Source organism: Aureobasidium melanogenum (genome assembly GCF_000721775.1).
Source record: "Aureobasidium melanogenum CBS 110374 unplaced genomic scaffold scaffold_1, whole genome shotgun sequence".
NCBI lineage: Eukaryota > Fungi > Ascomycota > Dothideomycetes > Dothideales > Saccotheciaceae > Aureobasidium > Aureobasidium melanogenum.
Window position 1 is genome coordinate 2,252,907 of NW_024470053.1, and position 16,801 is coordinate 2,269,707.

The 16,801-nt window shown below is 49.9% G+C and overlaps 7 protein-coding genes across 7 annotated transcripts; 1 reads left to right on the forward strand and 6 right to left on the reverse strand.

Moving 5' to 3' along the window:
• Window positions 1-200: 200 nt before the first annotated feature.
• On the reverse strand, window positions 201-1,120 carry M437DRAFT_38468 (uncharacterized protein; the record flags this gene model as incomplete). Its single annotated transcript, XM_041019839.1, has 2 exons — window positions 201-963; window positions 1,014-1,120. 2 exons carry the CDS (start codon window positions 1,118-1,120, stop codon window positions 201-203), a joined length of 870 nt encoding a protein of 289 aa, XP_040884858.1.
• An 838-nt stretch (window positions 1,121-1,958) lies between these two features.
• On the reverse strand, window positions 1,959-3,676 carry M437DRAFT_36578 (DUF155-domain-containing protein; the record flags this gene model as incomplete). The annotated part of the gene is made up of 2 exons (XM_041019477.1): window positions 1,959-3,581; window positions 3,638-3,676. 2 exons carry the CDS (start codon window positions 3,674-3,676, stop codon window positions 1,959-1,961), a joined length of 1,662 nt encoding a protein of 553 aa, XP_040884859.1.
• A 969-nt stretch (window positions 3,677-4,645) lies between these two features.
• Window positions 4,646-6,552, reverse strand: M437DRAFT_36102 (glucose oxidase; the record flags this gene model as incomplete). Its single annotated transcript, XM_041019382.1, has 3 exons — window positions 4,646-5,477; window positions 5,532-6,126; window positions 6,210-6,552. 3 exons carry the CDS (start codon window positions 6,550-6,552, stop codon window positions 4,646-4,648), a joined length of 1,770 nt encoding a protein of 589 aa, XP_040884860.1.
• A 569-nt stretch (window positions 6,553-7,121) lies between these two features.
• Window positions 7,122-7,778, reverse strand: M437DRAFT_62208 (uncharacterized protein; the record flags this gene model as incomplete). Its single annotated transcript, XM_041024032.1, has 1 exon — window positions 7,122-7,778. One exon carries the CDS (start codon window positions 7,776-7,778, stop codon window positions 7,122-7,124), a length of 657 nt encoding a protein of 218 aa, XP_040884861.1.
• Window positions 7,779-8,792: 1,014 nt separating this feature from the next.
• On the reverse strand, window positions 8,793-11,597 carry M437DRAFT_12046 (Het-C-domain-containing protein; the record flags this gene model as incomplete). The annotated part of the gene is made up of 2 exons (XM_041018641.1): window positions 8,793-9,737; window positions 9,837-11,597. Coding segments are annotated over 2 exons (2,706 nt in total), but the record flags the coding sequence as incomplete, so codon positions are not given.
• An 801-nt stretch (window positions 11,598-12,398) lies between these two features.
• M437DRAFT_62210 (uncharacterized protein) lies at window positions 12,399-13,109 on the reverse strand (the record flags this gene model as incomplete). Its single annotated transcript, XM_041024033.1, has 4 exons — window positions 12,399-12,481; window positions 12,787-12,819; window positions 12,856-12,885; window positions 12,944-13,109. The coding sequence occupies 4 exons, from the start codon at window positions 13,107-13,109 to the stop codon at window positions 12,399-12,401; spliced, it is 312 nt and encodes a 103-aa protein (XP_040884863.1).
• Window positions 13,110-14,933: 1,824 nt separating this feature from the next.
• On the forward strand, window positions 14,934-15,852 carry M437DRAFT_16044 (uncharacterized protein; the record flags this gene model as incomplete). Its single annotated transcript, XM_041018843.1, has 3 exons — window positions 14,934-15,173; window positions 15,226-15,533; window positions 15,588-15,852. Coding segments are annotated over 3 exons (813 nt in total), but the record flags the coding sequence as incomplete, so codon positions are not given.
• Window positions 15,853-16,801: the final 949 nt, after the last annotated feature.

Below are 16,801 nucleotides of genomic sequence, written 5' to 3' on the forward strand. Positions count from 1 at the left end.
ATTGTTTCGGATCATCACATCGCCCAGCTTCCTCGCAGATGTGCCACTTGAGGTTTCGATGGTCGACGAGAACCTTGTCCCAATGCAATTTGACGGGCTCCATCGAGCAAGCCTTCATTTAACATATAACACATGAATTTCTTCCAGTATAGCACTATCACATGAAGATATGTCTTATTCTCAATGTCTCTTAAAAGCCTCTATGGTTCTGATCCCAGCTCAACCATCTCTCGCGGGTGGCTAATACCGTTCGAACAAACCTTTCCATCTGGATGCTCATGGTAGTTGCAGGCGTTCAGAGTTAGGATGTTGGCTTTGGGAACTCCGTCATAGTCATGACGATCGAAGAAAGCAGCTGACAGGTCTGAAAGAAAGACAGAAGACGTGGATGTCTTGGAGCCATCTGGCTTCAGCCAGTCCTTGTGTCCATACCAGACATAAAGGTCGACCAAAAGCTTTCTCAAAGGTGCAGAGGCCGAGGTTTCTTTGAAAACGAGTGTCGGTAGGGTCAGGTCCATATTGCCTTGCGTAATGATTGTTTCAAGAAGCAAGTCGACGATTGCGTTCCTGAACTTCTCGTCCTGGAGCTTCTCACCGAGGATGTATGCTTGACCGATAGTAGAGAAATCGACATCCTCAGCATTGACCCTCAAGGGACCTTGCGGAATATAACCTGAGTAGACCCATTCTGCGTAAAGTCTGAATGCCGCTACGTTGACATCGAGCTCGAATTCGATGAGGCGCCTCGTGTTGGTACCAGGTACTCGTACCCATCCTGATTCTGTTTCAGATCCACTAGAGTCTTCCCGTGCATTAGTTCCATGAGTGGTGTTGGTATCCCGATCAGGATTCCACACGGACTTGAAGAATGGGCTGCAGTGTTCGAGGACGTTTTTGTGAATGGCAAAGGGTGTAGTGTTCTTCCCCCTACCAACGCGAATCATAACGATCGGAAGTGAAGGCCTTTATCGAGATCAGAATGTGCAGAAACTACCAGCGTATGATTTGCTTACTCGAGAAGATCATTTTGATATCTTGTTGCAATTGTTAGACTCGGATTGGCTGCTTTGAGAGACTTGAGGGCGCTCGATGAGAATCTGCCAACCTTGCTGTTCGCCATAGGTGGAGGTGAACATATGTCGCGAAGGCGTTGCTCTTCAAAAGAAACATTCCCGTAGCCAGAAAGGAAGGGAAATGATTGACAAGTACCCAAACCTTCGAGCACACGAGGTAAAGAATCAAAGATCGGTCGGTACAGCAACTTGAGTGGAGGTTCTCCTGGCGCAGACATAGTGTCGTTGTACGCTGATCGAAGTCGGGATGGAACGTGGTTGGGGTTTTGGTGGGAGGAGAACAGCAAAAGTAGTCGAGAAGCTAGAGGTTGTTTCCTCGTTGTGCAGGTGGAAGAAGTGACGAATCAATCGCACCTGCCAGAATATCACCCTCTCGGTTGCTGGGATGCTCTTTCACTACAAGTGAACTGCAACCGCATCGTCACTGTCAGAGATCTCTATGTGCTTGCGACTCCGAAGTGCGAGCTATAGTATTGCACAATGCTTTTGAGAAGGAGGTGATGCCTCTGGAGACGAGCTCGAAAGGCTTGCAGCATCGCTATTCCCCACCGCGAGATGCATTGACCGTGAAAACGTCTGAGTCTTTTGCACACAAGCGGAGAAAGTTGATGGAAGTTGACTGTTCCCTTCCTTCCATACTATGTTCGTATGCTTCTGACTAGCTAGTCCTTTGTAGTTCCAGGCGATTTGAAGACACACCGATTGGCACTGTATGCCTGCAGAAAGAGAAGAAAAAGTGGTATTAAACCTTGATACGAACACACAAACCAACCCATAATACGCTGCCATCGCTGCCATGAAGAAACATCCCATTATGTACAACCTGAACGCCCAAGCCCCATTTCGTCGCTAAACCAACCAACGCCTTGTCGTAATGTACAATGCTCACAGCTCCCTCGAACTCGGGATGGCAGCTCCTTTTCCTTCACCCTTGCTCAAGATAGCGAATCGTAGAATCACTTCTGAGCAAGTGACCAAAATAGATATGACAATCAGCACAATGACAATCCACGTAATCTTTGTCATCTTGGTATCGGCGATGGCGTCAGACAGGATTTCAGCGAGATCCAAGAAGACCTTGCAGCGTTCGTTCAAAACTTGAATGCGTGGCTTGATTTCGAGATACTCGCGGACGGCAGCATAGAGTGGCAGTAATGTTGGTTCACTGTCCCAGAAGAAGTTCGGTGTGTCGAGCATATTTGAGCTGAGATTGACGTCGACGCGACCTTGGAAGAGCTTGCCAACGAGACTGACAACTTGACTGCGGCTCATACCTAGCTGTCCTTCGAGTGCTAGTTTGCGAGGGACGTATTGTGCTTCTGACATGGTGCGCTGCATGCGTTCCTCAAAATAGCTGAGTTTTGTCGATTGTGAGATGGCATGGCTCATAGCCAGCTTGATCATATGATCGCTGGTACGTAACGTAATCATATCGTTGAAAATGCGTGGCTTGTCGATCTCATCATTGTATTCGAAGTGGAAGTCTTCAGTCTCAAAGTCGGCTTCGCTAAGCGGCCGTGAAACCAGGCTCAAGGTTGTGGTTAGCGTTGGTGAAGAAGTACTGCTGAGCTTTGTGGGAATGTGTGAAGAGCTGCTAAACGTCAAGTCGGCCAGAATGTCCTTTTCTTGATGTGCGGTGAAGTTCCAGAAAACAGCGACACCGTAGCTAAAGACGAAGAGTTCGGCAACAGACACAGCATCGGCGATGGTACCATGTCCTCCACTTGACAAATCACTAGAGTGGCTGTGACGGCGGAAGTTTGGCTCTTCATGATCGCGGGCATTACCATGGACCGTGTATTCATCACTCTCCTCCATCCAGCCTTCTCGATGGTCGCGGCGCTCGTTGGCCTCGATCTGTTCGTCCAGAATGCTTCTACCACCAGGGTTTTTCAGAACAGGACTACTGCGAATGCGATAGCCATCACTGCCACCAAGAAGAGGAAGCTGATAGACAGCATACAGACAGTCGTCGTAGAGTTTTGTGCGGGCACCGTGTTGCTCTCGTACAAAGTCGGCCGTAGCACGTAATCGGTAGCTCTGAGCAGTACAGTAGGCCGTTACTCTGGCCAGTTTGTCTGCACGACTTGCTTTTGAGAGGCGCTCGGCATAACTCTTGTCGCCAACTCTAGGAGACTTTCGGCGGCGGATTTGTTCGTCTGATGGTGGAGCGTCATCTTCGTCCTCGTCTTCCTCTGATGGGGTCTTTTCGTTTGTTTCAGGCAGCAGGACGAGCTTTTCGCTAACTTTCGAGCTTCGGGCTGGGATGTGAGGGCCGCCGACCGGAATGGCGAGAGAACGGCCTGCTAGTTTCGGATCCAGAGGGTGTCGGCCGCTTGGAGTGCGCGTATGTTGTGCGGGTCGGAGTCCGCCTGGAGGACCACGTCTCTGTGCAGAAGGGATATCGGAGGAGAACTGCAAAACATTGTCGACGGATATAAGTTTGGTAGTGCCAGTGCGAGGCAGAGTGCTGGGCCGCTGAGGCTGCTGTTCGCGCGCATCCGTGACCTGACGAGAACATGGTTAGTCGCCGCTATCGCTCAATCAAGATGTATTCAACAAACCAGCACGGTCGGGCCTCGCTTCTTCACTGGAGCAGCCATTGTTTGCCTTGTTAGGGTCGATGGTTGTCAAGTCTTCAAGGGACGAACCTTCAACAATAATCTCGTTTCGGCTTTGCCAAGTGCTTGCACTTGTCGCTCCTTCCCCAGACTCACGTCATCATGCATCTGCTTGCGCATACACTCGACTTGTCATCTCCAACTGCAATGCTTCATCTTTCTTACAATACAGAACGTATCTCTTCAAAATGTCTAGTCGACAAGAACACCAACAATGTCTTCGCAGAGCAGGCGGACGTGAGCTTCCATCAAAGGCTTAGGATGAGACTTAGGAGGCTCTACAGTCTGTGCCTCGAACTTCGCCATATCTGCACAACAACGCCTTAAACGACCTACCACTTCCAAGTAAATGGAAACAAAAGACCAACGACCCGCTGCGAGCCAAAATAACTTTCGGATACCCGGCACTCAGCAAAAAGACAAAAAGAATGTGCTCTCCATCAGGGAATCGAACCCTGGTCTCCCGCGCTTGACGAGATTTTACTCTTGACAAGCGGAAATCATGACCACTAGACCAATGAAGATGAGCCAGCTGTGCTGGTATTGGTTTGATGAGGGAAAGGTCTGACAATGTCCAACATGTTTTGGCATCCTTACTGCATCGTTCGATTGAGGTATCGAAGCCTTGAGCGTCAAGATCCAATCAATGCGAAGAGAAGGCTTCAACAGCCTATCATTCATGTTCGTCATTTCCCGTCGCCAGTAGCTTCGCCAGTAGCTTCGAACACTTTTGGTTGCACAACAATCACGTCAACATAGAGCGCGTCCGATTCACAATGCGTTGATCAGAAGACCATGCTTACTACAGGCAAGTGGAAGAAACATGTTTGAGCATACATTATAAGACCATCATTTATATATCACTCTGATTGAACAGATATGAAGATAGCGAACGGTAGCTCCGCGTGTTGCTACCATCAAGAAACAAACACCAAACAACCAATAACCACATTAGTGGCTGGCCTTGATGATATCAGCAGCTCTCTCAGCAAGAGCATATAAAGTTGAGGCCAGATGACCCGAAACTTGGAAGGGAATGACCGAGGCATCGACCACACGAACATTGGCAGTGCCGTAAACGAGATGATCGTCACCAACAACTCCACCAAGCTCCTTGGACATCATAGCAGCAGTAGAGATGTAGTGGTAGTTGGACCGGTAAACCGACTTCAGCCAGTCACCCCAGACAGCGTCAGTAGCGTTGAGAGGGACCACATCGAAACTAGGAGTGGTCTCTGAAGTCAGAATGTTGCTCAGAGGCGCGGTAGTGGCAATCTTTCTTGCGGCTCTCGCAGTGCCGATCTGCTGCTTGAGATCATAGTCGAGCATGAAGAAGTTAGGATTGATCGCGGCAGGAGCGGAGGCATTGGCAGACTTGATGTGAATGTTGCCACGAGAGAAGGGCATAAGACCCCAGTACTCGAGGAGGCCGCTGCCAGATGAAGGTGCGTTCACAATGACTTCCGAAATGACAACCTCGTCTTCGAAAATGAGCTCGTGCTGGATTTGGAACAGCTTCAAGAGGGTCTCACGGTCGGTGATACCGCCAGTAGCCTGGACCGTTCTGTTTGCGTATTGCTCGAGGGATGCCTTAACGGCCTTGCTGAATGCTGCAGTGCTGTTTCCCCAAACATCGGTGGCATTGAAGTACCCAATGAAGCCACCGGCGCCAGTGAAGTTCGCTTTAGCAGTATAATCCGTGTCGACAGTGGTCTGGTCCTGGAGATTCTCACCAACGAAAGGTGAGTCGACCTTGACTTCGATGCCGAGGCTCTCGAGCACGCTAGTACAAGCCATTAGCACATGTTGTTTGCACTGACAAATCTCATTAACTCACTTTGGGTTACCAACACCAGAAAGCTCAAGAAGAAGAGGTGATCTCAAAGATCCAGCAGACAAGATGACCTCCTTGGTAGCCAAGAGTCTCTGCTCTTTCCCTGACTTGTCGGTAAAGACCACACCATTGGCGAATGCGACCGAGGAGTTATCGTTCGACCATGTCAACCGATGAGCGAATGAACTAAGGTAGACATCGAGGTTGGGTCTGGTGGCGAATGGGTAGTAGTAGGCACGAGCAGCATCCTCACGAAGATCCAGCTCTCGGTCAAAGGTCTTGGGGAAGACGTTGTATCCACGCATGTACCCGCAGTTTGCATCTCCATTCCAAGGCAGATCCAAAGCCTTGAATGTGGTATTCAAAGTGGATGAGAAGTTGTTGCCGACCATCTCAGTGGGCCAGCTCACAGAGAGAGGACCTTGAGTGCCGTGGAACTCGGGCAGGTAAGATGCACCCATAGAGATCTGAGCCTCTGTAGGGTATTCAAAGTATTCACTCTTCTTGTAGTATGGCAGCAGGGAAGACCAGGTGATGTTGTTGCCAACCTTCTTCCAGCTGTCAATCTGACTGCTCTCGGCACGCATGTAAGTCATTCCTGAGTGTCACAATATGTCAGTCCATGTTGATACGGAGATGCTTCTCCTGCTAACGATTTTATTTGAACACAAAACTGCTTACCATTGATTGTGCTAGTGCCTCCAAGAGCTTTACCAGCTCTCAAGGTTTGAGTCTTGTTGCCAGCATAGACCTGAGCTTCACTCTCATACGCCCAGTCGATTTGCGTTCCAAAGACCTTGCCATAGCCAGAAGCACTAGTGACATTCGTGTTATTGAAGACTTGATCACCAGCCTCGATCACGGCAACAGAGATTTTAGGGTCTTCGCTCAAGCGATTGGCAATGACGAGACCACTGGAGCCCCCACCAATGATGATAAAATCATAGCGAGGTGTCGATTTGGGAAGAATGTTGGGCACAGCGATTGCGGTAGTCGCAAGGGCAAGAGTAGCAAGTACCAACATTGCGAGTCGTGCTGGAAGAATTGGAGGACACTGACAGTAGATGGAATGGAATGAGGTGCGAGAGTGGTTAACAGACAGCAGGAACCCAACTTATACATCTTCTGAAATTTGGGCAGGAGCCCTTGTTTACAATGATTTTTTGTGATCACATCGAGCAACAGCAAGGGCATCGTACCTACCTTACCATGATTTCTATGCATCGTAGTGGCAGGTGATGGGTTCGTCACTTTTGCAAGGTTAACCAAGATTTCGTGATTGTTCTTGATCCGTGCGAGACTGTCAAATCGGCCCGTCCCCTGGCAGCTGTCGTTAATGCACTTATTTTTGCTTTTCCATGACGAGTATAATGGTGTTAACCAGACTTCTTTTACTATCAGAAAGACTTAACAAGGTTGAAAAGTTAAGCTTGATTTGTTGTTTTGTTACTTGGATTAAGAGACTTGACGAGTTCAGGCGTCGAGAAACTTCTGTTGCTTTGAGCAACCCTTCCAGAGCACTCTTCGACACACTCTCAGCCGCCAACTGATTGATCGCCTGTCAGCAGCGACGTGTGCTGAGGTAGTCCCAGCTCAAGTGTAGGTGTCGAAAATGGACGAAAAATCCTGGGGCCACTCTCCTTGTGGAACAGAAGCAGAGGCCATCTCCCTCTCCCTCATATACTCTCCTATACCATCAAAAACATGATTGTCGTAGAGCGTTTCTCTCAAATACATGACAGGCAGTGTATTGGACACACCCATCTCTCTAGCGACTCTTTGCATGATAGTCAAGAGTCCTCTGTGGTAGACTTCCCAACATCTCTGACTCGTATACCCACTGCTGAGAAGCACTGCGTAGAATGGTATATGAAAGCCATCACCAAGAGGGACCAACAGAGGTATCGGAGTTGCTGACGCACCATAAGCTGCGGTCATCTCATCGGCGAAAGTTTCATCGGCCTCTCGAAAGAATGGGTTGAGATGGCCATAATCTTGGGCGGCCTCGCGAAGACGCTCAAGGGTATCGGAAGATATGGCGACTGCTGAGGATGCTACGCTAGGAGGTGGTCTTCTCGTTGCATCGCCGCGAGGTTCAGCTCTTCTTTCAAATGACCAATTAGGTGAGATGGAGATGTCTTGGTTTGGATCCATTCCTACTATCGTTTCTACCAACTCTCCTATGTCTTGGTCCAGTGCCAGTTCTGATATCGTTGTTCTCGAAGCTTCTCCTTCTCGTGTTTGAGACATCTCGGAGCAGGTGATGTGGAAGCTGTGAAAGAATTTTGTATAATCGAAGCGATACAGGATGGCGGAGAGACACTGGCTCTTATAGCGATGCTTACAGTCATACCAGGTCGCATGACAATAGCCAGAAGCCCGCAAGGCCTAGAGAAATTGCTATAATGCACGCACACCATATACCATAGCGTGCGATAGATACTCTGCTGCGCTGAAGATGAGTCAAGGTCAGTGAATTGCCTTTTGAAGTCAAGAGGCTACCATCTCGTGCAAAGATTGGCCGTCTTCACACCTTTGTGTCTGAAATACGCGAGGACGTCTTCTTCATGTCGGGAGTGCGGATGCTAAAAGCAATCATGGTTAAATGCGCTTGCAGTTTGAGGACGACGACATCTCGTCAGCATACGCAACCGAGATACCCAGATTTGCACCAGAAGAGCAACGAATTCGATGGTGACTCATGCCACGCAGAGGTCTTGGAAAATGCATCTTCCAAAAGTCTTGTGTTGGCAGAAGGAGAAGTTGAGATGTCAGCAGTGACGAACGATACGGCAGTGTGCGCGTTTTGCCAAGCGAGGGTCGCGAGAACAACAAAATCAGCCGCCCTTCTGGATCATCAAGACATCAACAACATCATCCCTCTTCCTACATGTGTCAAGTCGTGATTGTTAGCAACAAGTATGTGGCTTGGCTACATAGATAAAGAGGTGACATAAAATGATCTTCTCGAGCAGAGAAGGATTTGCATGAACGTCTAGCCATCAAATGAGAAACCATGATTGAATGGCAACAAAAACATGCAGACAGATAAACACATGATCATGTTCTTAGCTTTCGAAAGACGATTTCTGGGCCTAAGGCTGGATAGATGTATGCGTTTTGTTGTCATTTCTTCATGATGCTATTTCACTCCAATGCTAACCAAGCGACTCCAACGTTGACCAAGCGCTGCAATCTTGCAAAGAGATGGAACGACCAGAATGACTGCGACGAAGCTCATTCGACTTACCATCTACGACCTTCGTAGCCACCGTCGTAGCCGTTGCCGCCTTCGTGATGGCCGCCATGGTGGCCACCATGGTGTCTACGTTCAGGCATCTCATCGTCATCACGACGACCATAGCCTTGTTCCTGACGACCATAGTTGTCCTCACGCCCGTATTCTTGTCTTCCACCACCATACTCTTGTCGGCCACCATCGTATTCTTGTCTACCATATTCCTCATGGCGACCCTGGTGTTGAGGTCTTTCATTGCGGCCACTGAAGTCATCGTTGCTATAATTAGGACGCTCCTGGCCATAGCTGGGACGTTCATCTTGACGTTGTTGGTGTTGGGCGTGATACGAAGCGCCGGGGAAACCGCTGTTATCGGGGCGGGAGTAAGAAGATTGTTGTTCGCTCTCGTAATCGTTGCGATGGTTTGAACCATGTTTTCTGTGAGAGTGGCGCTCATTGTCGTTATCGTCATCATGTCTTCCGCCATGGTGCTTTTCTTCGGTCTGGTAGTACTCTCCAGCAGCGCCAATGCCTTGCTCCTGCACTTCACTATCCCAGCGACCATCAGGTCGTTCGTGGCGGCGCTCACTACGCTGCTCGTAGCCACCGCCTTGAGTTGGGCGAACTTCAGTGCTCTGCTGGTAGCCATATCCAGTATTACCTTCCTGTTCGTATTTGTTGTACTCCGTTCTGTGACCGCCACCAGGATACTGAGTAGTTTTGTACTCAGCCTGTGCAGTGTGTTGCTGGCCATATGGTCTAGAGGATGGCCGCTCGCCAGTCTGCATATAGCTCTGCGAATACGATCCATCTTGTTGGTTGTAGCTTGACTGCTGGTATGTCTGTGTCTCGCCCTTCGATTCAAAAGCGCTGCTCAACAGACTACCTCCGACACTGCTAACAAGACCACCAAGGACAGAACCAAGAGCACCGCCCCCGACAGCCTCGCCAACGAAATTGCCAGCCTGTTGCTCAAAGGCACTGGTAGGACGGCTGCTGGGCCGGCCATAACTACCAGAGCCGTTATGATGTTGGCCACCACTGACAAAGTCATTGATGCCTTCCATAACGGCTGCATGAGCTGCAGCAGCGGGAGCATTGTTGTGCTGCTTCTGCTGGAAGAGAGGCTTGCAACAACCATGTCCCGTGTCTTTGACACCTTCCTTGTGGTTCTGGCCCGTCTCAACCCCACGTCTGCTGAGCTTGCGACGAAGGTCGTCACGCTCACGTTCAGACTTCTCCTGCCACCACTGCTCGACAACACCGAACATGATGTGACGACAGTCAGCAGCACCGTCATTGCCAAATTGACGCAGGGCAGGGTGGTGGAAGACACCGTTGATGATACGATCGAGAGTTCTGGCAATGTTGATATTCTCGTTGTCCCAACATTGGACAATTTGAGGAACGACCCATTTGAGCACAGCACATCCAATCTTTCCGGCAGGTTCGTTGAGGATGTTAGAGAAGTGATCCTTGGAGAGCATAGAGTGGGTGGGATCGGACGAATTGTCGTTGTGGAAGACGACCAATTGCTCTTCACGACTGCTCTGGATGACCTCAGAAGAGCCGGTTGCGAGCTCCTCCTTGACCTGGCTGATTATTGGCAGGACAAAAGGAGCAAGCAGCGAGAAAACGAAGATGTTGAGCTGCTCGGTGAGCTGCTCGAGAAGATCGGGCAAGACAGGGATCTTCTCAATGGCTTCGTTGATGCCCATCATGAGCTCGTCGTGGAACTGAAGGATGGGGTAGATTTGGTGCTGAACTTGCTGGAGTTGCTTGGTCCATTCCTCTGGTCTTCGGGGCTCAAGCTTCATATTCGACATTTGCGCAGCGGCAGCATTGCTCTGCAGCTCGTCAACTTTGCCGGCCTGGTCTTTGCCGCCGAGAAGGCCGGAAGGAAGGGCCTTGAGAAGCTTCTTGAGCAGGCTGGTGTTTTGATTTTGCGAGTTATCCATTACGCCTTCCAACTCTTGAAGCTCAGATTGAGTAGCTTTGTCGTCCAACTCGCCCATGACCGAGTGGAGGAAGTCGACACCACCAAAGGTACCTGTGATGATGGGGTAGACAGGGTGGCGGGCCCCCTGGACATGGACTTGGGTGTTGCGGCCGACGTGAGGAAAGACATCACGCTCGCCTAGCTCGATAAGGGCCAGCTCAGTGTAGTTGGAATGCGCAGAGTAGTCCTCGAGACAATGCAGCCCCGTACCTAGGAGGCGCAAAGCCTCGTAAAATTCCTTCTTGTCCCTGGTTCTGTTGAAGGCTCTGCCGAGGTCGATGCAGCGGCCGAAGAGATTGCGCACCAGCTGGGCAGACGTGGTAATACCCAGGTCCTCTGAGGCAATATAGTTCTTCAGACCGGTTCTCTCATCGATGCTCAATTCCCTCTCTTCATCGATCGGGCCACGCAGTCTACGGTCGTACTGACGGGCATCTTCTCCTTCGGCGTAACCTTTTGGATTATCGATATGCTCCTCGGGACGGTAGCATCCTAGCCTCTCAGATGTGACTTCGAACTCGCCAGTACCGTATCCGAAGGTCAGGAAGCCCAGCACCCATAACAGGATACGAATAGCCTCGGCCGAGACGTGTTTAGTGGTTCCTACGTCGACGGCCTGACTGTAATCACGCAGCCAGTTTCCGAAGTAGACACGCTTGACATCGATCTTGCTGAACTTGGCGCCCTTGGCGTAGGCGTAGGAGCTGACGAGGGTGAGAAGGGTATCTTCGATATCTCCATGGCGGAAGTTGACTCCTTCAACGTTAGATACAGACGCAATGTTGCCGGCGCCAAAAGCATGAGTCGGGCGAGCATGCAGCAGGAACAGCAGGAAGACAGCCGTCACAGCGAAGCTGCCGCTAGATGCTGAAAAGAAAGCCATGCTTGACGATCTCTAGTCAATGGTATAGCAGCGACAAGAGATTCTGTCGGTGAAGGGATCAGTTAGGAGAAATCGCCAAGGGCAGGCCAAGGCGTTTCAAGCAGGCCAAGAGAACTCAGCCACGACTGTGGCATTGTCTTGCATAACATCGCTGGAGCTGAGGTCGTCTTGCATTGCGGAGCCGATTCGGCAGTCCTCACAAGAGCATGCACTCCCGCTGCGAGTCTGTTGTCGTCCAACAACCAGGTAAATCGACCTACCTCGCGTCGAAAGAAGGGTACTTACCCCTCGTCTTGCCAAAGTCTTGTGCAGCTTCCTTTTCGACCCCGCCAAACAGGGTCCAAGCTCCCTGACAAACGGGATGCCGCTTCCCTCAGCACAGCACCAGGATCAGATATCGCGTATCATCAGGGTCAATATGCCAGGCACCGCGGCTAACTGATTGAAGTGTGTTGGCCTTTCAGGGATCATACTGTTGGGACTCAGTGGTTGATGAACAGCCGACTTGATCGTCCCTCTCTTCGACAAGCGATGAGCTGCGCAGAAAAAATCTCTGGAGCCGAAAGTTCATCGGTTAGCATTAATATTTCTTTATATCGAGCACTTATCTCGCTTCCGTGCCACGTCTCCGTTGTGTGGGGACTGTGAACTACGACTGCCGGCAGGATTCAGGATGAGGAAGGTGCAATGCAGACACTTTAACAAACTCTGCCCGACACTGTCGATCATCCCACATACGGGACTACACTTTTAGAATCTGAAGTCGCATCCGGCGGCGGCATGCCCTTCTTGGGCTTCTTCTCTGCTCGTTCGAATGGAGCCACCTTTTTGCCCTGCAGATGTCCATCACAAAGAACAGTGTCAATGCTCTTGTCGATCCCAATGATTCGCCGACCACCCATCTACCTTGACTCGTCTTCCAACACACTGGGCTAGTCTGCGCTCCAGCGACATGCAAGGACCCGCTCTCCAAATTGATAACCCTGATCACTTGCCGAGCTCGACCGTCTCTGTGCCCTTTCTCGGTTGCCGTATGTCTAGATTGGATGTTGATCACCTGCCTGATCCTTTGGGCTCCATCATCAGACTATTGCGACTCATGTCCACACCGAGTACAATAGAAGCGCGCCTGATATACCTCCATCCACACAAAGAAGGGTCTGCTCATCATCTATACGCGAACCACCAAGAGATTACTCGTACTCACTATACTCGCCAATGTTCTGATCACCTCGCTCTACGTCCGTATAGAGCAATTGAGCAATTGTTCTACCGACAGAGCGGCATCACTATACCTGCTAATGCTTCATAGTCCGTCACGAGGCTTTGTCTCACTCTTCGCACTTCATGCGCAGCCTTCACGTACTCATACACATTCCAAGAGACCGGCCCTCTTGGAAGCGCCACCACATGTCTAAGAAGTGTTGGCTTCGTCTTGTTAGACATCCAACAAGTGGCCATTACGGGTGAGCGGACGCAAGTCGATGTAACCTCTCGCATCGACACGATGCGTTGGTATGGGTAGCCGAGCAATCAATCTGGCAAGATTTTCTGGTGAGATCTCCATTCATGACCTTTTGTGCCCATGTTTCGACCTCTCTTGCCTGCACACGTGGACGTCCAATTGTTGAGTTGAGCCACAATCAAGGGCGGCGGGCGAGAACGGCAGGTGTCATTCTCAAACACAACAGTGGAAATTCGTACTCAGCTTCGAGTTCAGAATTGGAATTCAGGCGATCTTGTCAGTTTCATTATACAGACCCGCGGTCCAATGACTGTTCTTGAAAGATAATTGAGCGCATTGCGCTCTCTGAGCACGATTCGCAAAGGCTTCTCGATATAACACTGCACAATGTTCTCGCATAGGAAGCAGGAAAAAGATGTATATGGTATATGTTGATAACCCGGTCGATGGCTCGGGCGTCCCGTAGCAGAACAGAGACCACTATGAGCACTGTTACAGATTCATTACTGGGAGTAATATGAGCGAAAAGTGCCTGATTGGTTCGCAGCTGGGTGCGAAATTTTGATGTGGAGTTCGATCCGACCAGAAAAGGAATCGCACAAGTCAGAACGAGAACAAAGACCAGAAGAAAAAGGTTGAAGAAGTCGAAGGTTCACGAGTCACGACTCAGATAAAACCACCAATCACGCCTCTCTCGGGACGCCCCAGCCTTCCGTTGACCCCGTCGTTTGGTCGGGAAGAAACCCGCCAGCCGTGCACTCGGGGTCTGCTTGTCAAGGCGACACCGGTGACACGCTAGATTGATAGATCCGGAAAGCTCTTTTCTTTTATGCACGATGATTCTGGACGTCTTGCCATGACTCGACATGATGCACTCAGAATCGGCGCTGGTCCCGGATAAGAAAAAAGAAACAGCTTCAACTGTCGAGAATTGTCACAGTGTAGAGACGCAGTATCATGGTTGTTGAGAAGTCTTCCGAGAGCAACCCAGCTTCGGGTCTTGCGACTTTGATTTCTCATCAAGGTAAGCAACGCAATCGATTTAATCAACCTATCCTCAAGGCTTTGGTCCATGCACATGTAGGCAAGCCGGGATGCAGGGGAGAGCGAGACTCATAGCGCTATGATCCGCAGCCCACTACCGCGACTGAAACAGGAACGTACTCCCCAAAGAGTCGGAAGAGAATTATGATTGACCTCCACCACCACTGGTTCGTCTTCGTTCATTCGGCAGCCGGCCACCGTCCGCGGGCTGGTTCATGGAGTCGGTGGACTCTTTGATTTGACAAATTCGCTCATGACTCCACCTCTCTCATCTTTTGCTGCTAAGTTACCACTCTTCTTCCTTCTCAACACCTGAGCTTTCTGGATCATCGCCACCTGCGACCCTTTCACGAGTCAAGTCTTGGTCTGTATCATTAGGCACTTTGGTACCTAGTCTACATTCGTTCACTTCTTCGACGCCATCAGCTGGAGTGACACAATCGTCTTGATCCTTCGAAAAACAAAAGGCGCACATCACACGAGTCTAGGCAGACTTCGGTGACCGGCAAGGCACAACGGTTTCTGAACCGGAGATGTGCCTCGAGTCAAACTCTCTTTAAGTTTTCGAGCTCCCCTGATCTCCACATCTTTACTGCGCACCTGCGAAACACATTTACATACATATTGTTCTCCCTCCAACGCATCGTTGTTTCAACTCGCAAGGCGTCTCACGTCCACACTAGAAAAACAACCCTGCCGAACTTCTCCACCTTGTCGACTCGTCCTATTGCCTTTACCAACATCTGACAGCGCTTTGATCTATCACCATGTCACAGGATACTGGGCCACGCCTAGCTGCGACAGTCATCGTTCTGTCCGTTCTGGCATATCCGTTACTGGCGCTACGAGTCTATATCAGACTAAGCACACGAGCATGGGGTGCTGACGACTGGTCTATGTTGTTCGCAGCTATACCATTTACTGGTCTGACAATAGCATGTCTTGGTGGTGCTTTCAACGGTGTTGGTGGACATGAAGCCGAGCTGGGCGAAGAACAGGTGTCTATTGGTCTTCATGTTAGTTACCATCAACCATTTCGTGTCTTGTTTGTGAGCTAACCATCAATAGTGGTTCTTCTTCTTCGAAGTCTTCTACTGTATTGCAATTGTACCCATCAAGCTCAGTATCTCATTGATGGAGATGCGTATTGCTAGCAGCAAGAAGAGCTTCGTCACATCGCTTTGGGTCACTTCTGCCATGTTCATCATTATGAACGTCATCTCGCTTTTCGTCATCATCTTCCATTGTAACCCCATCTCATGGGCTTGGGACACAACTACTCCTGGAGGACACTGCAATTCTGCCACTACTCTTACCAACATCTACTATGCCGACACTGCCGTCAACATCTTCACCGACTGGTTCTGCGCTTTGCTGTAAGTCTCCACGAATCAGTGCATATCTCCCTTCCGCTGACTCTGATCTAATAGGCCTATTCCTCTGCTGTGGTCAATTCAGCTGAACCGTAACTCAAAAGTCTCAGTCGTCTTCCTCCTGAGCTTGGGTGTTCTGGCCAGTCTTTCTGCTTGTATCCGTCTCAAGTACACTGTCAACCTGAACAGCTCCCAGGACTACATCCATGGTGTTGGTGACATCGTCATCTGGGGTTACGCCGAGAACGGTATTGGTATGGTGGTTGGCTGTCTCAGTACTTTGCGTCCACTGTTCCGCCGTGTCTTCCACCTCGGCAGCTCAGCACAAGACGGCGCCTCCTCCAAGATCAACGGAACACGAAAGGCCACCCGTCGCAATTACGTCAACTGCGAAGCTGGTTACGAGCTTCCTGAGGGCGTGCGTCCCTCGGAAAGAGATGTCGTTGTCAAGGGAGGCACCGTCAAGGAGACTAGCATTCGCGACTCCGACTCGGAGGAACACATCCTTTCAGACTACCCTGGCATCAAGATGACAAGGAGTGTCTTGCAAGAGACAAGCTTTGCTACCAACTCTACCCACGGAACCAGTCCGTAAAATCAACGGAACGACCATACCATAGGAAAGGATGAGAGCATTATGACAGGATATTAGGAGGAGGCTGGGGCCGTCTCATATGAGCACATTATTCTTTTTCTTTTGTTTTCCTATTCTACAGTCACCATTATACCCATTTCCTTTCTGGTCTTTATGTATATAATCATCTTCACGTTCGAGCACCAACTGTGCAAAGGACAATTTTGTGCATATCTGCTTCGCATAGAAGCTTTCAATGCATACTTCATAGACTATCTCTCTACCCATCTTCGCTACGCGGTCGTGTCTCATCCAGTATCCCATATCACACTTGTTACTCCAGCACGGCTCCTTTCATGGACTGAACCATCTGCCGAAAATTGATGTCGCCAACAACCTTTCACGATCTCGCTAACGGGTTGCGAATTCGACAAAGATCTTCCAACTCTATCGTATTTCGCCTCATAACTATTCAATAAAGTTTTGTCTGACTTTACATTCTCTGTCAGAGAAAACTCAACAAGTCATGCATGTCTCTGTTTTTTTCCTTCTGTTACTTTGCTTGGCCAAACGACCATCTCAAAGTCTCTTGTCTTTTTCCCTGTCGATCTTCTGAGCATAAATATGATAAGCCTTCAACATCCGCGTGCGGCGTGAGAAACTCAAATCCTTTCTGTCCACGCGAAAAGTCTAAAGT